Source organism: Hippoglossus stenolepis, chromosome 6 (genome assembly GCF_022539355.2).
Source record: "Hippoglossus stenolepis isolate QCI-W04-F060 chromosome 6, HSTE1.2, whole genome shotgun sequence".
Classification (NCBI taxonomy): domain Eukaryota; kingdom Metazoa; phylum Chordata; class Actinopteri; order Pleuronectiformes; family Pleuronectidae; genus Hippoglossus; species Hippoglossus stenolepis.
In genome coordinates, this window is record NC_061488.1 from 11,796,369 (window position 1) to 11,819,420 (window position 23,052).

Sequence of the window (23,052 nt, forward strand, 5' to 3'; positions counted from 1 at the left end):
GAAAGGACCTTTTTTAAATCAATGCCAAGATGATTTATACCAATGCTAATCAGTTAATGAGTGAGTCCAAGTGAAAGTTTGACCTTTTAAATAAGTTCATCTTTGAGTCAAAGTTGAGTCAAAATGGATGACATTTTCTCGAGCTGATCTTAAGGTATCACATTCAAGAAAATCATAAACATATTTTGTGAGGCCACTGTGACCTTGACCTTTGACGGACGTACCTACTTACGAGCAAACAGACAACCTGAAAACATGATGCCTCCGGCCACAGGCTTTGCCGGTTCAGAGGCATAAAAAGCTTTCTCTTTAGTTGTAGGTGTCAGACTTTTTTCTTCATCAGTGTCATATGTCAATAATAGCCTACGAGGTGTCTGAAATGTCCATTACTGTGGTAATACTGCCCTCTAGTGGCCCTATGCAAGGACAACATCAGCCCAATAGAATGTTGAGCTGTTGACATTTTACAATTGTACAACTAGTACGACTTTTTCCACTATTTCACTGTTACATTCAATCAAATTTTAATCAATCGTTTCAGAATGTTAATAAAGAAATCCAGTTGGAGGAGACAGGGAGGATCAGTAGCACTGGTGCACCGCAGGGGACTGGGCTCTCTCCTGTCTCGTTCACCCTCTACACCTCTGAGTTCAAGCACCACTCTGAGTCATGCCACATGCAGAAGTACTGAGGTGACACTGTGATCGTAGGGTGTATCAGGGATGGACATGAAGGAGAGGAGTCTGGTGGAGGACTTTGTGAAATGGTGCAGGTCGAACCATCTACAGCTGAACACCTCCAAGACCAAAGAAAATGGTTGTGGACTCCCGGAGGACCGAGTCGAATTAGAATGTCGGGGCTTGCGGACACTTGGATGACACCACAGGAGCAGTATGGAGGCATTTTACTTCAGTTACTTCAATTGTATTGGATTCAGCTGCAACCCTGTTCTTCCTGAAACTCCAAAAGTGTTTTGTGGACTCAAACACTTCACCCACCCCTCCATCAGCATAGTGGAAGATAATGACTGAATCTTAATATTTTGGTGAACTATCCCTTTAACATCTGCAGGAAATCACTGCTGATGTTTTACCAGTCAGTTGTTGTGAGTGCCCTCTTTTATGCTGTGGTGTGGTGGGGAGGCAGCATGAAGAAGAGAGATGCTGCAAGGCTGGACAGACTGGTGAGGAGAGCTGGCTCTGTGGTGGGCACATAGCTGGAATCCCTCATATCAGTTGCAGAAAGAAGGACCCTAAACAAACTGTTGGACATGGACAACACTCAACACCCCCTGTACAGCACACTGACCAGGCAGAGGAGCACATTCAGTGGCAGACTGCTGTCTCAGTCCTGCTCCACAGACAGACCGGGGAGGTCATTTATCCCCAAGGCCATACGACTGTAACTCCTCTTAGATATGGCTAAATGAGAGGGATTAAATGCACTAATCATGTTATTAGGCTGCCAGACTGTCCCCATTACTGCCAGTGTTTATCTATATATTTTTTTATATCTCTAGTTTTATATTCTACATTTTTTTCTTGCACTGTCTTCATCTGCTGTACCATAATTTACAGGCTATGTTAGTCTAATGCACAACTTTGTATTGTTTTAATTATTTATTTGGTATCAGTACTTGGCTCGGTTACTTGTTTTACGTTACTTTACTTCTCTCACCTCAAATTTTCCATCGTCTTATACTTGTCAATATCTCAATGAGCACATACTTCTTCACAGTGACAGCTTTGTAGTAGTTCTGGTGGCTACAGACTTTCATCTCACTACAGATTAAGTGAACATATTCTTGACTTTTTATTATTCTTATGCTCTTGTGTTTGACTGCTTTGTGAGTTACTGGATGCCTACATTTCCCTCGGGATCAATATATCTATCTCTGTAATGTTGAGAGTTCTGCATCAAACCTCACAGATCTGACTCTAACTGTTGAAAACAAGTGTAAGTGTGTGTTGCAGAATTCAAGTTCAGGTATAAGCCTTTAATCTGTACCACTAAACAGGAGCTTATTCTCAGCAGCTGAGGGGCATGTTGAGAATAACAGAATTTAAGTCTCTATGTCTGTCAGGTGACCTTTTGTCGACAGACCATTTCATATATACTTTAATTCCAGAGTACCTTCTGCATGTGGGTTACACAAGCAGAATACTCTCACCCTGTCCATATGGGGAAGTAGGTGCAGTAAATGGTCAATCAGGGCTGACCAAAGCATATGTGGGTCTCTGAGCTGTATTTGACGACCCCTTCTCTAGTCTCTCTCTATCAATTTTAAAGTTTCACAATGTTGTGTGATGTACAAAAGCAGCAGTGGGGCCTTCATCACAGAAAGTACAGAAATAAACAAGTCGGTCAAATCAGCTGAAAACAATGGAATGTAAAGAATGTGACTCTAAAAACACAGTCATAGAAATCATATAGGATCTTTATGCAGTAGCAAAAATGAACCTAAACACTAGAGACACAGTATCTTGATATGTGTGTGTATATTTGTATAGATATCTTTGGGGGTAACATTTTGAGTCTACAACCTACAGAGTGAGGACATTTTGGCTTTCAATGGGCTGTTTGAGGGTTAAAACTTGGTTTCGGGGGAAGGGGAAGAATTAGGTTTAGTTTCGGGTATAAGGATTAGGGTTCGGCATTTAGTTTTGATGGTTAAGTTTAACCCAAAAGATGTTCTTATTAATATATAACTTAAATTAAATTGTCCAACTTAATTTAAAAAGCATTAGCAGATTATATATCAATCATTAGTAAATACATTACAATGACGGATAGTTATGTAGGACTGGACCACTATGCAGTAAAGAACACAGTCTCCTCCTATACTACATGGAAACTTTCACTGTTTTAGTGCTATTTCTGTTTCCAGGACACTAAATATAATTTTAATGTTTACATGAAAAACATGGTGAAATAAATTGTATTATAAAGCAAATATATAATGCGCAAAAAACTTGCGAAATTAAGATACATGATTGAAAACATAAAAAAATATATATACTGTATATTTGAAACACTACATGGCATTTGTTACCTGTCCCTGCTCTCTAACACTATACACTTTACCATGAAATATAATGATAGAAATACAATTCCAGACCTCATCTATGCTGTCTATTTTTATGGGAACAATAAGATAGATCTCACCACCTGCCCTCTGCCTGTCTCCTATATGTTTTTTTTCTGTTTACCTTAAGTACATATCTATATTTTAGTACATAGGCTATATTTAACTTATTTTTCCTTCTAAATGAAAACAATAAAATGAACATCATCACCTCTTTTCTTTTAGCATATTTTAGTACAAATATTTATTTGTTATTTGACTGTATTATGAGAAGAATACGATGAACATCACGCCCTCTCCTCTCCTCTCTTATATATTTTTTCTTAGTATAAACATTTTACCTGTTGATTTACCTTATAACAAGAATAAGAAGAATATCACCCCCTCTAGCCTCTTGTGGCGCTCTCTTATATATTTTTTATTCTAATATATTTTAGTACAAATCTTTTACTTGTTGCTTTAACTGTATTATAATAAGAATACGATGAAAATCAACCCCTCTCCTCTCTTCTCCTGTGGCCCTCTTTTATATATTTATATTTTTGTATATTTAAGTACAAATCTTTTACTTGTTATCTTGTACTGTATTATAATAAGAATAAGATGAATATCACCCCCTCTCCTCTCTTCTCCTTATATGTTTTTTATTTTTGTATAAACATTTTACCTGTTGATTTACCTTATAACAAGAATAAGACGAATACCACCCCCACTCCCCTCGTGTGGCCCTCCCTTATATATTTTTTATTTTAATATATTTTAGTACGAATCTTTTACTTGTTATTTGTTATTATAATAAGAATAAGATGGAAATCAACCCCCTTCTCTCTTATATATATTTTTTATTTTATTTTAGTATATATAAGTCTAACTCTTTTACTTGTTGACTGTACAATAGGAATAGGCTGAACCTCCCCACCTCTCCTCTCCCACCAGGAGTCTGATGTCATGGGAGGAGTTTGCGTGGTTGGGATCCACAAAACTTTTGCGTGTGCTCGCTCTCGACGCCACGCCTCTGTGCGTTTTCCTCCGCGCGTTAATTCCACACGAAAACTCATAGTTGGCATTCCGCCGTTTTTTCTCCCCCCTGTCACAAACACGATCATCTTTTGTTGTCGCCGGTGAATCGCGGAGGCTTCTGCGGTGGGAACGACCCGCGGAGGAGGTCGGTGTGTGTCCGGAGGAGCGGGGCAGGGGAGCCGTTGTGAGGTGAGTGCGCTCTCGGCTACTTCTTTGTTGTGTGCACCAACTTTCACGCTGCAGCTGCTGCTCCGTGTGCGCCTGAAGTTTTGGGATTTTTCACATATTTCGCATTTCCCCGCCGCCGCTTCGATGATTCCGAGCCTCGCGTGTCGAGCAGGGACTCCCCCGCTCCGACGTGCCCGCTCCCCGGTGCCGTTGTCGGGCTGACTTTCTTGTCGTGTGTCGGACTTAGTTTGGAGCTTGTTTTTTTCGGGGGTAGTATTAGCCCGCAAGCTAACTAACTAGCATGTCAGCTCGAGTGTGTTAGCACTGGCTCGTCTGAAACTTCCAGAGAAGGAAAGAGACTTAAATCCCTTATTAACACTGTTAAATCTTTGTTTGGTGTTTTTCACTACTATTCCACTTCGGTATATAAAAGTTTTTCGCGGTTTTGCCTTTGATTCAAAGGCTTTTTTCTTGCCAACTCACAGTTCAGCTAAACGTCTCCCAGCAGCCGCTGAATGTGATTTCATGCCCCCCCCACCCCCTCCACCTCTACGTGCTAGCCGCAGCTGGGATTCATTTCTTGTTGTTGTGAAAGTTTCACCAACATGTGAGACTGGTTTCAACAGAAGTCCACGATGAAGCATCACAATAACACCTTTGTTCACCACCAGCACTGATGGTTATGACCAGTATGATTGAGTTCGTGTTGAGTTAAAGTTGGAGCTTGGTAACTTCAGCTCCGCAGCAGTAGTGATAGGCAGCTGCAGGGTAGAAATCTTTAAAAGTGCTGCGATGAAGTTAGGCTGAGTTTATCAATAACGTCACTGCTATTTCCCATCGCAGCAGATGGCAGCCTGTGTAATGTGCATGTGTCTTGTCAGTGTTTGCTGAGCTCATAGCTTTATTTAGTTCAGTGCTCCACTGGCTCCTCTCTGCACAGGAACACCTGACCTTTTGGCCACTGGGATCTATCTATGTTGGAAATGGCAGAGCTACATCTGACTTCAGTAAATTTTCATGTGGTAACTCTGCATCATCATCATCAGTCTGTTACATTAAAAACAGCTAAAAGGTTGTTGCATGATTTCCTATATCTTAGTCTCCATGTGCACACTTCTGAGCCACACCAATGAAGATGAGTGTTCAGGTTTGGTTAAAACTTCCTTAAAGTTAATTTTACCGTGTGTTTATTATTGAGGTCATAGTCTGGTGAAGTTATGTGTGCTGTAATATTATAAAATGTGTTTGTGAATGAGGTTTGGAAAAACATTCAACAGATCTGCTATTGTGATGTAGTATGTCAAGACCACTGCAAACTACAACCGTTGTCATAAACATGTAGTTAAATTAAATACCAGTGTCGATCCCAAAAAAAGTTTATTATCCTTGTAAAGAAGATGGGATTTATGGCTCAGCTGTTGTATTGGGTTGCCTTAGATTTTTACACTTGCGCCTCATGAAGTGGACATTGAGTGCACAGTAGTACACTATTTACAGTCAATAATGTATATCAGCTGGATCAGTGTCAGAAGTGATTTAATCAAAGTTAACGTGTGTGTTGTGTTGACATTGGATTTACTTCCTTGTTTTGTTGGGGTCCCACGGACGTCACTCCAACATGTGTAGAAATTATTGTAAAAATCAACCAACTTTCCCTTTTATAAGTACTGTTTCTTACCATATTCAAACATTATCTGCAACAAAGTACTGAAAAGACAACGCTTTCATTTGCCAATAACTGAACTTTTATATTTGAGTAGGGTGACAAAATGCCGAAATTTATATAAAGCATTATCACATCCGACAAGGACATATGTGGTGTTATCTGAACAAGTTTAAATATCTTTGATTTGCCAAAAATCTAACCACAGTTAAAGAAATACACAACACATTTTCCTATACAACAGCTATGCCCAAAGGTGTAGGCATATAAACCGCAAAATACAAACAATATATACCAACAGTATATTCAATAATTATACATTTTTATCATTGATTAACCTACAGACAGTTTATACATTTTTTGTTTAGTGTGTTTAATGTAGATCAACAGTTTCCCTTAGATGAAGGTGGCATTCATAAATAATTCATAAATCTACTGTCTGAACAACAGTCTTAATTCCACTCATCATGTTGGATTAAGAAAAGCATCAAATCCTTATATTTTAGAAAGAACCAACAGCATATGTTTAGTAACAGTCCCCAAAATTTCTGTCCTGGTTGATTTGGCGACACCTGTAGTTACTGGTTGTAACAGCAATTGAGGTTTAATACAAGTCACCAAATTCTTGGGGCTGATAAACAAACTTTTATTGTTTGAATTTGGGCGAATTTTCCCATTACCCTGTTAGCAAGTGCTTTTATGCTGCACATGGCCTGAATCTACGGACAGTAGGGCACAGTGAGAGTAGCTGGTTTACCTCTGAGATGTTGGAGGTGTGTAGCTCTTCATCTCACAGGTCACTGTGGCTGCTACTCCTTGTTCCATTACTCCCTGTAAAACTAATCTGCTGTCAAAGAATACCAAAAAGGATCTTGTTCTATAGACACAATTTTGACTGGAGCTGTGTGCTTAGTTAGTGGACAGACACATTTCCTGTGACTACTTCATAATAAAGGTTTTTCTTGTGCCTCTCATGTTAAATCCTTTGAATATGTTGCTTTATATGGTTATTTTTATTTAGACATTTGTCTAAATAGAAATCTTTGAGATAAAAAGATGACTAATCTTATTATTTAATTATGAAAATAAGTTATATAAACATAAAGTTCCTGACTCATTGTCCATTGACTGACTCATCAATTTATCTACAAACCATTGTACCCATTGTCTGGACATGAGATTCAAGGTTCATCCTAAGTAGAGTATTTATTTCCTTAGAAATATCTTTCAATACCCGAAGAGGTCAAAGTATCGAATATCCCCTCTTAGAATAATTGAAATGTTCTAAAACCTCCATTTAAGTATTATCATCAAATTAGGCACCACTACAAAGTATCAGCGAGGTTAGAGCAGTGTTAATGTTTTTTTTGAGCTGTTAAGAGGACCCTGTGGTGTCTATGACCTTTCACCCTGACAGAACATGAAGGTTAATCAGATCCAGTCAGAACAAGAGTTCTCACTCCGTAAAACTTTCAAGACCCCTGAAACGTCTAAATGTTCTTTCAGGCTTTGCCCTCTCCTAACCATCTCACCAGGGACTGTCTGATCTCTATGGCAACAGCACAGTCCCGTCAGCAGTGATTGAAACTGGGAAGGCCCTGTTGCCGTGTGGGTCCAATAAGCCCACCACAGCAGGGAAGCGCAGCAACCACGCTGATCTTCTGCGGTTCTCCTGTGGCAGGGACCATGTTAGCCACACTCTGGAAAACATTACACTCCGGGCAGCACTCGTGTTGTATATGTGTGCGTGTGTTTGAGGAGACTTGGAGCATCTTCAACAATAACAAAAGAATGTGTAATTTCCTCATGCGGCCCCGGCAGGCAAGATTGCAAGCTTCTGGGAAAATCATATGGCTTTGAGTATTATCTTTTGAGCAAGTTTCTCTGGGACAATTAGCTCATAAAAGCTATTAACTCATCTCGCCATTCTAGCTAATCAGTTTGTCATCTATCATATTCCATCTTGTTTTTGTATCTTAATACCAACTGTCAGTGCTTTCATTGACCTTGGCCAGTGACTTCAGAAATTGACATGCTTTTAATGTTTTTCCATTTTGTTTGCCGGGTCTTTAACCCCAGATGCCAGGGCTATTAATACACCCTGTACCCATGGAAGCTGTAAACAACTTGAGACGAATCTGATCTCGTCTTGGTGAAGTGCGGTGACATTTGGACTGCAAGAAATCTTTCACCATTCTCAGCAGCCGTAAGTCAATCCTGGTCCTGTCCATCAATCAGTCTACGTGACATTCAAGGCCACTTCTTGAGTGTCTTGAACTCCCATTGGCAGTCATTGGGCCTCGTTCATAAAACTCTGTGGGATACATTGTCTCATTGCCTCACCTCAGTGGCCCCAGTCACTAACAAAGCCAGTTCTCACTTGTACTTGGAAAACCCCTCGTCTCCAGGCCCTAATACGTTGCCATGATTTGCTTCTAGTTCTAAATCAAACCATATTTTAAAACCTCATCCCATGTGTGGTTCTGTGGTGCTGAGACAGCATACAGCTCTGCTTGGTTGCCCGGTTCTGCTCAGAGCCCATTTCTCCACCTCTCACATTGCAAAATAATATATTTCACAAGATGTCCAGTAGGTTAAGAGTTTCAGTTTAATACCGACAATCATTTTCATATGGATACCAATAGAAAGGGTTTTTCAGGAATGGAATTCTGCATTTAAATTTAAGAAACGATAGATATAGATTGTTGGGGATGTGTACTGGGGGACTTCAGCATTTGGAAAGTACATTTCACCAAACACAAGATGATGTATTATTGCCAGTTCACAGACTATACACTTTCGGGTTTGTGTATGTTGCTTTTACGGGTGATTTAAAGCTATGCTGTGTTTTCAAAGCCTCCAGCAGACGGCTAATTTCTTGAACGTTGCTGATTGGGATGCATTTTTGTCGAACTTCATCAGATGTCAAAACAAATGTTGCTCTCTGCTCGTACATTGTGGTTGATAATTTGGTCTAATGTTTTTATAATGTGGATGAAAACCTGTTTTGAAACCCTTCAAATGTGATACAACACCACATTATTAGTAATGTATTTTACCATTTGTTCAAGGTGTGTTGTGGCCGGAGCCGTCATCATTGCGTCGGAGTGGAGTTGCCGTGGCAGCCCTGACGGGGCGCAGGAGGAGGGTGCCGATGGAGAGGGACTGCCTGATGGGGCAGACCGTGCATTGGACGGCGACCCTGAGGGAGTATGGAGTCCAGACATCGAGCAGAGCTTTCAGGAAGCTCTGGCCATCTACCCTCCCTGCGGCAGGAGGAAGATCATACTGTCAGATGAGGGGAAGATGTATGGTGAGGACTACAACACTTTTGTCATCCTAAAGTGACAGGTTTTCATCCTATTAACTATCAGGAGTAGAATATCCCAACTGATTCACTGCTCAGTTTGCAGACATAAACTTTTGTACTGCAGGTTCTTCTGTTTAGTAAAACGATGCCTAGCTCCCTTTTGAATTTACATGATAGAGTTAGGTCAAGTAGACTGAGATCACTTTCTCACAATATGGACATGGTCTCAGACTTTTGATTCTCAGGAAACATACAGCATTTCGGCAGTTTTCATAGGAATCTAGCTTTGTATGGTCATCTACAGTGTGTAAAGGCATTTACTATGGTAAACAAACCCTGTTTACACCATGGACTGGATTGGTTATTTGATGCTATGAAAACAGGGTGAAACGTCATGATTGACAGCCGAGACTGACTCGGCCGTGTGCGCTTTGGAAGCCAGTGGTTCATTGATTCTTCTTGAAAAGACTTCTTATTTTTACCCAGGTGATGTGCTTGCAGGAATTTTGGGAGAGGGCTATTTAGCTTTGAGGTTAAAGTGCAGCCAGCAGGGACAGAGGTCAAAGGGCCGAGCCGGCTGACATTTCAGGTCAGGTTAGGATTAACATATGCAGAAGTTGACTGATTGCTCATTCCCTCGGGTCACTAATTACTTACTGACTGGTTTATTGGACTACATATCATGTAGTGCATGCACACATGCAGTGTGAGTTTTGTTTGTGTCTTGTAGAATCTGTGCCGGATGCTGCGAGTGGAGCAGTATTTTGACCATTTCTTCCTACTTTATGGGAGACCTTGGCTAAAACCCAACATTCCTGGCATTTTTATTTTTTTGGCTGAGAGTTGGCATTCACGCCTGCAGCAGTCTGTGTTTTGCATTTGTGTATGTGTGTGTCTGTTGTGAGGGGGAACAGGATATGTGATCCCATGCGACAGAAGGGGAAAGTTTGTTTCAGCATAGCGGCATTTTCTCCTTTTGTGGAAATGTGGGCCCACTGTGTTGACCACCCCCACTTCCCCCAAAGCAAACAAGAAAAGTCCTGCTGGTACACGCTTTCACACATTGTAAAGCTAAACTGACACCTAGAACATAAAACCCACGCTAGGTATGACACGATGTGGAAATTTCTCTGCTGCTGCACTAAGGAAAAGTCTCTAAATGTAGCATCCAAGTATTAACAGAAAGTGGATGATAATCTGATGGTACCACCGATGCACAAAAATCTGCCAAATTGGTTTTATGTCTATAGAAAAGGAAATGGATAGTGGGGCCAGTGGGCAAGTTATGTAGTTGGCGTGTGCCTGAACACCATGTCACACTGGTAACACAGACTACAGAGACAACTCTAACCCACGCACCCACTGGTCTCCCATCTTCAAACCAGTATGTTTGACCACCACCCACAACTCCTTACAATATTTGAGAAACTTTCGCCGCAAGTGGTTGATGATGTTTCTAACACACAAGAGATGCAAAAATTAAAATAAATCAAATATCGCTGGATGCAAAAGCGGAGCCATACACGTAGCAGACACCGATGAAGATGTCAAGAGAGTTTTGGGTGATATGAGCTGAACAGTGTCGATGTGATGGAAACAAACACGTGATCGCAGCAGAATTTATACGCTACGTGCTGCCTCTTCCTGCTGCCACACCCCCCCATGAATCCTCCGGAAGATTTATTGCTGTTGTGTACACGTCTGAGCGGAGAACCTCCCGCTACATTGTTTATGTGTGAAAGGAAAACTCTGGAGAAAGCCCAGACCCAATTCTCTGGTCATGTCTAAAAACGGCTTAAGTATTCTCCATTCAGTGCTGGTAGTCGAGTCCCACCTCATATGAACTCACCCCTCATCCCTTCACTCAATGTTTTCCTAATCTGTCCTGTAGTTTTTGTGTTTCCTGCTCACTAACAAACTGAGATGGAAACATAACCTCATAACCTAATAATAACTAATGGAAGAAAATTATGAAGTTTTGTTGGCCCACTGGCCCACTCTGTATTTTTCACTGTCTTTTTTTCCCCAATCTTTTTTGGTGGGGGGGGTTAAAATGTCATCTGTCACTTCAACAAGAAAACAAATTGGCAAACACTTTATTTATGTGGCAGAAGAGGGTGAGAAACAGAGGTGAATTACAGGATTTTGGAATCCACATTCCACATTCCACATCCTGTAATACAATGTTTTCTGAGTTCCAACCTCCCTGATGTGTTCTCATGTTAAAGTGTAAATTATTTAATCAGGGCATGCAGCAAGGTCTGATGAAAAAGCATTTGGCCTTATGTGGAGTAGTGGTAGACTGCAGGAAACGGCATGTGTCCTGTTTTGGGAATTGGAGCAGACTGCTGTGTCTGAGTCAGCCCCCTTTTTGTAGATCTTATGGAATTCTGTGTTCTGTTAACTTCATGGAGCTGATGTGACTCAGCCTGATGTGACCTAAGTCCCAACAGCATCACCCCACTTCCCAGAAAGAAGGCTGGTGATGTAGATGATGATAACAGTACATGTGTGTATGTGATTAGATGATTGCACCAGTGGAATCATCATTTAATAGCCTTTACCTTAAAACTCGAGACTTTCTGACCTCTGCAGTAGAACCGAGGGTTGGTCATCAGTTACAATCAGAGACGAGTCAATCGTTTGATGTGGGTTGGAGCCGCGGGAGGCAGAGAACGAAAGAACTGAGCTGGCAGTTATTAGTGACCACATTTAGGGCGTCTCTTGACTGTATGATAACCTCTCCTCTCTCTTTTCCCCCCTCCGTTTCCATTATTTGGCCATCTGCTAAGAAGCTCAGCCAGCAGGCAAGACCAAATCTGACCTTAAATGAACACAGGCTGTCCTAAATATCACACAACCACAGAAATCAATGTGTATGAGTGTGCAAATACCTTCTTTTCCTCATACCAAATAAACTGTGAATTCAGTCCAACCTAATCATCCATTGACAATCCTCAGTGTCACTGTGATTCTGAGGCTGAAAAACATGCTGGAGTCATGATTTTAGCAGATTTGTTAGGATTGCACTTGAGGAGATTAGCATTGTAAGATACAGACCGAAAAAGAGACTGTGTTGTAACATTGAGATCAAGCACTGATTAAGTTTGGATTAATGTTTATGAATTGGAGCTCATTCTTGTCATTGCTGCCGATTAGAGGAGCTTGGTTGCACCAGTAGTTGTATGAGTGTGGTGTATTTAAAAGCATGCAGGTCTGTTTAGTGAAGGTGGGACTTTTCTTCATTTATTTGATATATGAACACTGTCATACATCAGCAGCAAGCATCATTAAACTGGGTCCAACATTATGGCTCATCATGATTTTCACCAACTATTTTCTGTTGTAGTAGGAAATACTTGTTATAATCACTCATAATGCTGTTATTTGTTATATTGGGGATAGCATGCTGTAATATGAGAACCATTTCTCTGTCTCCTTTATTAAAGGAGATATGAACTGACAGAGTCCCACTAAAAAAAGTTCAAACTTTGTTAGACTGTATCTCCTTTAGTTGGGACCTGAGAAGCATGACATGTTAGTTCCGTGTGTTTCTCATATGACCAAATCAGCGTGCCAAAATCTCATTAAGATCTGTTACAGTGCAGAACAAAAGTGTGATGATTCCACACGGAATGACCAAATATAACAGCTTGTACCAGCTCCAGCTTCTCTTTCTCTCCGTCATCATAGCAAAGCACATTTGTTTTGTGTTTAGCTAAACTATGTGTATTTAAATGCTCCTGTCTGATTTTATCTTTTTTCTCTCCATTCTAGGTCGAAATGAGCTGATAGCTCGTTATATTAAGCTACGAACAGGGAAGACACGCACACGCAAACAGGTTTGCACAGATGTTATTGAAGACATCAGTATTTACATGTTATCTTATATAATATGATTTCCTAGTTGCAGCATACCTTCACATATGTTTTTTTATTTAATTATAGATACTCTTTCTACCTTGTTAAAATGATTATTTATAGACCATGATTGTTTAAAATTGCAGAAATCACCCTGTGAATGTGTGTTTTTTATGGGGCTCACTTTAGGTGTCTAGTCACATTCAGGTTCTGGCACGCAAGAGGGTACGAGAATACCAGGCGAGCATCAAGGTGGGTGCCCGCTGAATCAATTCTCCCCTCCCTCTGTAGTCACATCCACTCCTCTTTTCCTTTTCCCCCCTTTTCCTTCATCCTGTCTTTCTTCAGGTCTCTAGTCACCTGCAAGTTTTGGCCAAGAGAAAGTCTCGTGAGATTCAGTCTAAGCTGAAGGTACACATGCTCACTGACTCTGCTTTGCTCTGCATGTGGCCCACATCCAACTTAATCAATGAAGCAGTAGGTTTATACTTCTCTGTCAGGGTGTTGCAATACATACCTTGGAGGCTCTGTAAAAGTTAAGGTGTCTCCTGAAAAATATAACAATATGACGGGGTGCAGGGATAATGTGGAGAAACAAGAACTGTAAATGGTCAAATTAGGCCAGTTAACCATCTTCACCTACATTTTCACTGCCAGGGCAGCTCCAGAAAAATAACAGTAATTACTATCTATTTTAATGAATATATGTCCAAATCTACATGATTATACATGTTACGATGACATGTTCTTTAATATTTTTGTATTCAAATAGATTATTGAATTCAGTTATTTCAATCCTTTTAAACCTATCATTGAATCTCATAAAATGTACTTCCACATTTCAATAAACTCTGGACTACAATAAACGCCAAAATAACAGAATCAGCATTAGAATCGTGTTTTTTTTTTTTGCCAAGTAGGTTTACACAAACAAGGAATTTGCTTTGGTGTGTTTGTGCAAGTATAAATATAAAGAAATATAAAAAAATAGGAAACAAAATTAAATATATAAAAATCATAAACACCAGAGACAGGATTGAGCAGATTTGAGGTGTGAAAGATGCCTCAGACCACAGTCCAGAACGACAGACCAAAATCTAGTCCGACCAAGAGGTGCTCTCTTGAGTGCGCTTCCTAAATTCAAACATGAAACCAAAACTAACCAGATCAAAAGTAATCAGTGTCACAATGACATGAACTTTGGATCAGACTTCGGGACGTTCATGTGTGAAAACGCCTCAAGGCGGAGCAGCTTGAACACCTTGATGGAGAAGAGAAGAAATTCAACTTATGAAGAGTTTGGTACTTGATCCTTGATCCTATCATTAGGATGGTTCTATTTAATGGGTGTGGGAACATGGTGTGGCCAGCTCAGGCTTCGCAAACTCATTTCGTCAGATATTTTATTCGGTTGCTTTTATGCTTTAAAGGTCTCATTTACTGCTTTACATCCATATTAGACAGTTGTTTGTTGTTGCTGAGGGAAAAAGCGAGGGTCTTATTTTATTTTTTGCATGGCAATGAGGTTGAGTACAGTGTTAGAAAGGTTTGACCTTTGACAGATAGTTGCATGAGATCAGTAGCTTAGCTGGCATGGTTGTTCTTAGCATGTACATGGCATCTAGTAAGACACATGGAGACCTGCATACACACAAGGGAGGTTTTATTGCGCCCCTAGCATGCGTTCAGACTTGCAGAATTTCTCCTTCGATACATTTCTGATCTCTACGTTCTCACTCCTCACCATTTCCCTCAGTTCTTTTTGCCTTTCCTGTCATAGCCCTTTTTCCTGTGGTTTTATCATCCCCCTCTTTGTGATTTAATTTGCTGCACTTTTATACACGTTTAGGTCAGTATATTTCCTGTTGTAAATGTCAGCACAGGTTAGTAGGACGTAGCATGTACTGTCAATGTAAGATGAATGTTAGCTTAAAGCTTAGAATGTGGGTTGAGTTAGGTTTGTAATATAGATTTGTATGAAGTTAGCAAGTTGTATTCCCTCATTGCCCTAACAGTGATTCTGTGACCTGCTTTCATACTGAATGTACTGAAGTTAATTGATATCGTGTCTTTTTTGCTATAGGCCATGAACTTGGTAAGTTTTGGTCATACAACTCCAGTTTTCTCCTTCAGGCTTTGTGCTCCTTGGTTGGCATTACATTACCGCTTGTCTACAAAGTGCAGTTCTTCTGCCAGGCTCAAAAATCCTCATTACTCTTGTTTTTAGTGGCTTTAGTTCAATACTGGTGATGGCTCCAGTTAGCTCTTCTAGCCTGCTAGCGTGGTGCCCCTCCTGCTTTGGCATCCCCCCCCCTGTATCTGCTTTGCACTCTGTCCTGTCTCCCCTCATTACTGCATCATGTTAAAGTAAGTTGGCTGGCTTGTTGTCTAAGGTGGCCTTTAAGTTTCGCTCACTCTGTAATGACCAGCATTTTGATAGAAGGAGCATTTTTCATCGTGTGTCACTGTTGTTTTCCTGTTCAGGACCAGGTTTCCAAAGACAAGGCTCTGCAGACAGTAGCCAACCTCTCATCAGCTCAGATTGTGTCTGCGAGTGTAATGAAACCCCAGACTCCCTTTCCTCCACCAGTCAGAGTGAGACACACACAGACACACACACATCTGTTCTTTTTTACCTTCTTGGTGGAAGTCTGAGTAATCCTATCTCCCCCGTTTCCCTTCTTTCCTTTGTGTAGTTTTGGCCCGGCCCTATGCCAGGACAGCCTGGACATTCTCAGGAGTAAGTATCACTGTCAGATGAGTAGGTTTTGTTTGTTTAAATTGGAGAAAGTGCAATTAATAATTGGGTAAAGTTACACATTTTTGATTCCCCACTCATCTGGTTTTTACTTATTTAACAGCATTAAGCCCTTTGCACAGCCGCCATACACTACACTACCAGCCCCTGTCCCAGCTCCAATCAGTAAGTGTGGACATGAACTGACTGATTTGATTAATCATCGTGATTATCGCCGTGTTAATCGTTTTTGCTTGGTTCAAGGTTATGAGCCCCTACCGCCACATCGCCCTGCAGCTATAGCAGCGCCTGTATGGCAAGACAGAACCATCGCCTCTGCAAAACTACGGCTACTGGAGTTCTCTGCTTTTATGGAGACGCAGAGAGACAGAGAGGCGGTAAGGACATCCGGGCGTTTTTAATGTAAAGCCAACAACAACAAAAATGTCCTCTGACCTCTCACATCTCTCTTTTCCAACAGTATAAACACCTTTTCGTGCACATTGGCCCATCGAACCCGAGCTACAACGACCCTGTGTTGGAGTCCATAGACGTGAGGCAGATTTACGACAAGTTCTCTGAGAAGAAGGGCGGCCTAAAGGAGCTGTATGAAAAAGGGCCGCACAATGCGTTCTTCCTCGTCAAGTTCTGGGTCAGTACATAAAACTAGAGGTACCTTTTGAGATGACAAGAGTTTGGTAAAAAATCTGGAAGTTTGAGATTCATGTTTGAGACAAGGAATTCAGTCAAATTATCACAAGGCAGGGAATCATTAGGGAATTGGGGAATAGTGCAAATTAGACAATGACTTGCTAGTTTAGCATTACATTTTACACTAAACCACATAGGCGACAGCAATAACCGGAAATAACCTATAAGAAGTATTTTATTAACTGATTCATATTTCAAGAGGGGGTCTCCCACAGAAGGAATACACTCATAAATGGATGTTTGAAATAAGTGCATTAGACTTTGGTGGTGACTTTCTGACTTTCCTCTGCTCTTTTCACACTCACTTTCTGTCCATCTTTTTTCGGATTTTTTTTTCCCAGGCGGATCTGAGCAGTGACATCGAGGAGGGCTCTAGTGCTTTCTACGGTGTGAGCAGTCAGTACAGCGGAACAGAAAACATCACTATCAGCGTCTCGACAAAGGTCTGCTCCTTTGGTAAACAGGTGGTGGAGAAGGTTGAGGTGAGAAAATCAGCCCAGTATGTGGAAAAGTTTAATATCAAACCGTATCAAAATGTGTTTTTAATCCTGATGCATGTTGCGTTCCCATTCAGACGGAATATGCACATCTGGAAGGAGGAAAGTACGTGTTCCGCATCCATCGGTCGCCCATGTGTGAATACATGATCAACTTCATCCATAAACTCAAACACCTGCCGGAGAAATACATGATGAACAGTGTACTGGAGAACTTCACCATCCTACAGGTGTGTGTGTGTGTGTGTGTAACTGTGCTAAGCTGAGTTACCTTTACTGTACAGGACAGTGTTTCCCCTTAATTATCTATAATGTAGCAGGCCACTATATTCCAATTGGTCATGCCACAGTTTCATAATGAACCAAAAGTTGTCTTACACCTCTCATAAGCACATAAAAACATAACCTGCTCGCTCATGCTAATGCGGGTTTGTGCAATGTTCCATTATGTTTTGCACTTCCACGCAGTCAGACCTCATAGTTTCAACCACAGTTGTGCATGTTTCTGCCAGTGTTTTGCAATGCAGTTCTCGCTCTCTTTCATGCGAGAACTTCTCCTTTGTCTCTGTACCTCTCTCTCGGAATTCGTTGGCCTTGGTTCACGTGCACACAGTAGATTTGATGAATTCTGTGGGAAAGAAACGCTGCAGGACAACATTCACTACAGCATACAAATATTGAGGATAACATCTTAATAATGCACAAAAATGTCATAGTTGTAGAACCTAAACAAATAATGCGTCAAATTCAAGTGTCAGATCATATAATCACATGATTAATTACAAGTAATATATATGTAATCTTCAGGGTAATCTGCAAGGTTTTGAAAACATTGCTTTATCCATTCTTGGTTAGCAAAGATAATATTCAAAATTGTTCTCGAGAAACGTTTCTAGAGAAGGTTTCTAGGGTTTTCCCCAATGTTTTGCTGAAAGTTATCACTGTGCAAGCTCTCCAGATGTTAAAACCTCTCCTTAGTTCTGTTAATTCTGTCGTTTTCTTCATCACTATTTCTTGACTGCTGTTTTTCCCCATATTATTCATCATTAAATCCTGACCCTCTCACAATATCTCCCTCTTTTCTTGTCTCTTGCTAGGTGGTGTCCAACAGAGAAACACAGGAGACTCTGCTGTGCATCGCCTTTGTGTTTGAAGTGTCCACCAGTGAACATGGAGCGCAGTACCATGTTTATAGACTAGTTAACGACTAGCAGCACGTCTCGTGCATGCAGAGACTCTCCACAGACTTTTTTAATTACATAGAGTATAAACACTATTTCCAGCTCAAACACACAGAAACCCCACTCCTCTACTCTAAACACAGACCAACAGTCCCACTGTAGTCACACCTGTTGTTCAATGTAAATGTATTTCTTCAGTATCCCATGACTTAAAGGTCCCATATTGTAGCAAGTGACATTTTCATGATAGTTTTTATTATGAAGCTGGTTGGAGTGCTGTATAAATACTGTGAAAGTATCAAAGCACTCAGGTCATGGAGAAATGTGCACAGCCTGTGTTCTGAAAACTGCCTTAAAATAAGCCGTCAGGACTCCTGTAACTTTATAATGTCACAACGACATAAACCACTCCTCTCAGCCTTGCCCCCAGCACCAGTTTAGTCTGGTTTAGATGGCTTGTTGGGTTCATTTACATTTTACCTGTAAGTCTTACCAAGCGTTGGCAATAGGCTGCAAAGACCATCTGTGAGTCACCGAGCTGTTGTTGGTGCTCCAGAGGGGAGCGGGAGAGAAGAGATTTTAAACTACATTAAGACGGTTTCTGATATATCTTCTTATGGAAATCATAACTAAAAGTATTGTGTAAAGTAAGTATAACATATGGGACCTTTCAAACAATTGATTATTTGTGGATTTCAAAACAAAACCTTTTCTTTATCATGAAGCATTTTATTGTTATCCAGTGTAATTATTTAATCACAGAAACCTCTGTGCACAACGTCAGGTTCAAAATATCACAGTTTTTAATGACAAGTTTAAGTCACTAAAAACAAACACTAATATGGCACTCCGTAGAGTGTATACCGCAGCCACGGTCAAATAGTCCTATGTCTAGCTCTTATAATAGAGGAATAAGAGAAAATACGACGTAGTCTGGTCATCTGCACCAAAATGTACCGATTTCCTGGCCTGTCCTCCATCCCTCCACCAAGTTTTGTGCAAATGAGTTCAATGCTTTTTGCGGAATCCTGCTAACAAATAAACACACACCTGTAAACACTAGAATGGAACTCAGTAGAATGCTGCTAAAGCTCATTAATCCTCTTAAATTCAATCAAGCCGCATAGATATCAGTTCTCTAAATATGTCAGATTTTATTTCATCAAGATCCGTTAATTATTCCCTCGGAAATCTATGAAAAAAATAACAAAACACCTATCTCCAGCCAAGTTTCCTGGAAGTCAGTTGAGTAGTTTGTTGCATAATCCTGCTGACGGACAGGGGTGACAACATAACCTCCTTGATGGAGGCGCAGAAACCAGCAAACTATATTAAATCAAGTTTAATATGGGATATCCTGAAATTGTATACAATCAGTATGTACCTGTGACCTTTTTCATGCACATGCATTTACGTCATGGGTGTGACAGATGTGAGACCAGTTTGAATATAGGTTGTGCAAATCATGTAGCCAGTGTTAATGTAAACTATGCCACAGTGACTTTCTTCTACTGTTCATATCGTCTCTGTACAGTAGGAAATGATTGAGCCTATAACGGTGCATCTTCTATCACTGCTTATAGTGGAGTCGTGATCTTCAGTTTGTATAATCAAAGGGTCACATGACACAAAGTAAGAGTGTGCCTCTTAGGATATAATGCACTACACAAGTCGTATTTATATTAAAACACAGTGTCGGAGTGTGAAGAGGGCGTTTAAAAGGTTTCCAGTGGTACTCGGTGTGGAGGGAAAGATTGTGATCAAATGTAAAGGAGGTGTTTTTAAAGTTCGGCTCACTTATCTTTTTGGAAAAGTTCACAAACTGTTTCAAATTCAGTTCACACTTGGGTGTCAGCTGCACTTTGAATGACAGAATCGACCCTTACTGTTCACGGACCCGACACTGGTTTCTCCGGCTGTGTGGGCTCGCTGCAGTATTTCTACCTCCACGTGAGTTGGGATGAGAATGTGCTTTGGTTTCATATAAAGCCTTAACCAGAGGAGCACTGATGTATAGGATGTGTACACTACATTTGTAATGGTACTGTTTTATAAGCCAAAACACGGTAAATAGACTTGTTTTTGTAAAGATGAACTGCCGTTGTTTTTTTTTTTACCAGAACAGCTAGAAGTGTTAAACTTAACATCATGATGGGTGTTTCAGTTTTTTTTCTTTTTTTTTTTTGGATGTATGCAAAATGATGTCTGGAACACACTAAGGTTATCTACGGTGCACTGGGGTTTTTGCCTGTTAACACTAACAAACTATCCAGCTGACACTTTTTTTTTCTTTTGTTCTATGTAATATTTTCGATATTCTTTTTTTTTTTTGGTACACGACTACCAGCAATTTTTATTTTGTTGTGAATCTTATTTGACACTTTCACGCCCCCTCCTGACAGGATCATGTTTATCCATGTATGATTTGACTCTGTATCACGAAACTAAGATTCAGTTTTAAGCAAGATCATCTAACATTCACTGTGTGGTCGGCCAAACGTGTTTTTATGTTTTAGGAGTTGTATTTCTTTCCTGTCTGTGTATTTTGGTTGGCCGTGCCTCATCACTCCTTTGGTCAAGTCTGCTCAGTGAATGAAATCTGTGCCTTTATGCTGTACCAATAAAATCACATGGTGTTTGCAGAATTGTGCAGCCTCTACAGTCTGGATAGAAGCATTACAACAGCTGCTTGAGAGAGAGCAACTCACTAATAAGTAGAGTTAGACTCAATAGAGTGCATATCTCTGCCAACGTGCAACAGTCCCCTTGTTGAAAACACATTTAAATTCACTAGGTCCAGATCTTATTTGCATCAAATTTCACACACTCATAAATGTCAGTCCCTTAAATAGGCCAGATTTTTTTTTTAAATCAAGATCCATGAACCATTTTTTGAGAAATGGGGCTATTTTTTTTTTTTTTTACATTGTTGCTTATGTCGCAATGTTTAACAGTTGAAAAAACATTCCTGGATCTGCCCCCTGATCCGCACCAAGATTTAATAGGTTCATTCTGACCAATTTTTCATCCTCTTCAAGTTTTGTGGTTATCCCTCCAGTAGTTTTTGTATAATACTTTCAAAGTCAGATGAAAACATAACCTCCATGGCTGAGATAATAAAAAGCCTCTAGATTTTAACCATTAACCCATTTGCCCAGTGAAATTCCACCTGTGGCTGGATGGGCCACATCCATGCTGTTTAGAGAAGCATCTAATGGGAATCAATATTGAGCTGTCAGGCAATGAAAGTTGACACAAATGCTAAACAACATTCTTGATCTTGTTTTTCTATTTAATCAGATTTCCCCTAATTCATGACTTTTGTAGATTTATGAATTTGACTTCATTTTTAAAGGGACATTTTGTTGAATTAGGAAAAGTATCTCAAACTAAGGTTGTCATATTTGTACCTGCACGATTAAGTTTTTGCACCAGTATCCTAAATATCTCCATCCCAAATCCGAATTTCTTCATCTGATCTCAGGTTTAATCGTTAACGTCAGAGATTGCAGTTTCCATTTCCTCCTGCTGGATGGCGCTGTCGCCTCATTTTTAACACAGTGCTATATCAGTTCAGAGTTTGTGTAGAAACAACATTAGGCTTTACCTTCTTCATTATGCCGCCAACCAATCAGTGTGCAGTCATCTCTTCCTCTCATTCTTAACATACACAGCCTTGATATGGTTACACAACACGTGTGTTCTGTAACTTCCTTGTGATATTCAATATTGAGAAAGTTGGATGTCTTTGATAAACAAAGGCAAACAAAAGTGCATGTTAGTATAATGTGTCATGTCGGTGAAAGCAGTGCAGTGTGCTCACCACTCAGCTAGGAGTGTTGCAGGGGAAAGTGACATTCAAGAGATAATGATCACCTACAATACAATGTGCTGCTGCTGCCGGGCAAAGGTGGACGTCTATCAGCAGCAAAGCTTCTGTTATCCCGTCAGTCTAGATCCTGATAAATGACTGTTGAGACCCCAGAGCCCGACAGCTTTGGGTTCTCAGGGACCAATACTGACACAATAGATAAAACATTTCCGATACTATTCCAATATATCAGCCGATATATATTTTTTAAATTGTGTCGTTATTAACCACTTATTACAAATAATGTAATTGAGGCTTAGTATTTTATAATTAAACCACAAACTTTTTATAAATTACTAAAAACAAAAAACGAACTCAACCAAATATGTAGAACTTGAATTAAAGTTTTTTTTTCATAAAATGTAAACTAAAATGTACATCTATTGTTTTAAAATATAAGTTTTTTAATTGGTGCTTATCAGCAAACAAATATGAATATGTCTGTCAAAGGCTCATATCAGACGATGTGTGTGTGTGTGTCGGGCTCTAAAGCTCACCACTTTTAACCCTTCAGAAATACACTATATTGTTTATAATAATGCGCATGCTCATTTTATGTGTGATGGCTGCCTTCCAAGAAACACACACCATAAGCGTATGTTTACTGAGCTTTGACTTAAACACACACAGACACACACTCACAGGGCGTTAGTGGCAAAACAACAAAAAAAAGGTGGGTGAACTATAATTTTATAATAATTACTACTGTAATTCTACTGAAATCGAATTATATAGTCCAATAAATTAGCATTTTCTTATTGTCATTGTTTATTGTGTGGGGTAAACAATGATGGAATGTAACTAGGTACATTTACTCCATTACTTTATACAAACTTGAGCTGTAGTTCTGATTGTCTCCATCCAAATGACAAAGTGGTGTAGACGATACGCTCTTCTCTTAATATGATATTTGTTGCAAAGTGACAACAATGTCTTCTAAACACGAAT

General features: G+C 40.1%; 1 protein-coding gene across 1 annotated transcript; it reads left to right on the top strand.

Moving 5' to 3' along the window:
• Positions 1-722: 722 nt before the first annotated feature.
• On the top strand, positions 723-20,878 carry tead3a (TEA domain family member 3 a). The gene is made up of 15 exons (XM_047340151.1): positions 723-839; positions 4,146-4,294; positions 9,008-9,249; positions 13,024-13,088; positions 13,297-13,359; positions 13,456-13,518; positions 15,191-15,202; positions 15,592-15,702; positions 15,804-15,847; positions 15,969-16,030; positions 16,109-16,242; positions 16,326-16,496; positions 16,897-17,037; positions 17,130-17,282; positions 18,150-20,878. The coding sequence occupies exons 1-15, from the start codon at positions 723-725 to the stop codon at positions 18,261-18,263; spliced, it is 1,641 nt and encodes a 546-aa protein (XP_047196107.1). The 3' UTR covers positions 18,264-20,878.
• Positions 20,879-23,052: the final 2,174 nt, after the last annotated feature.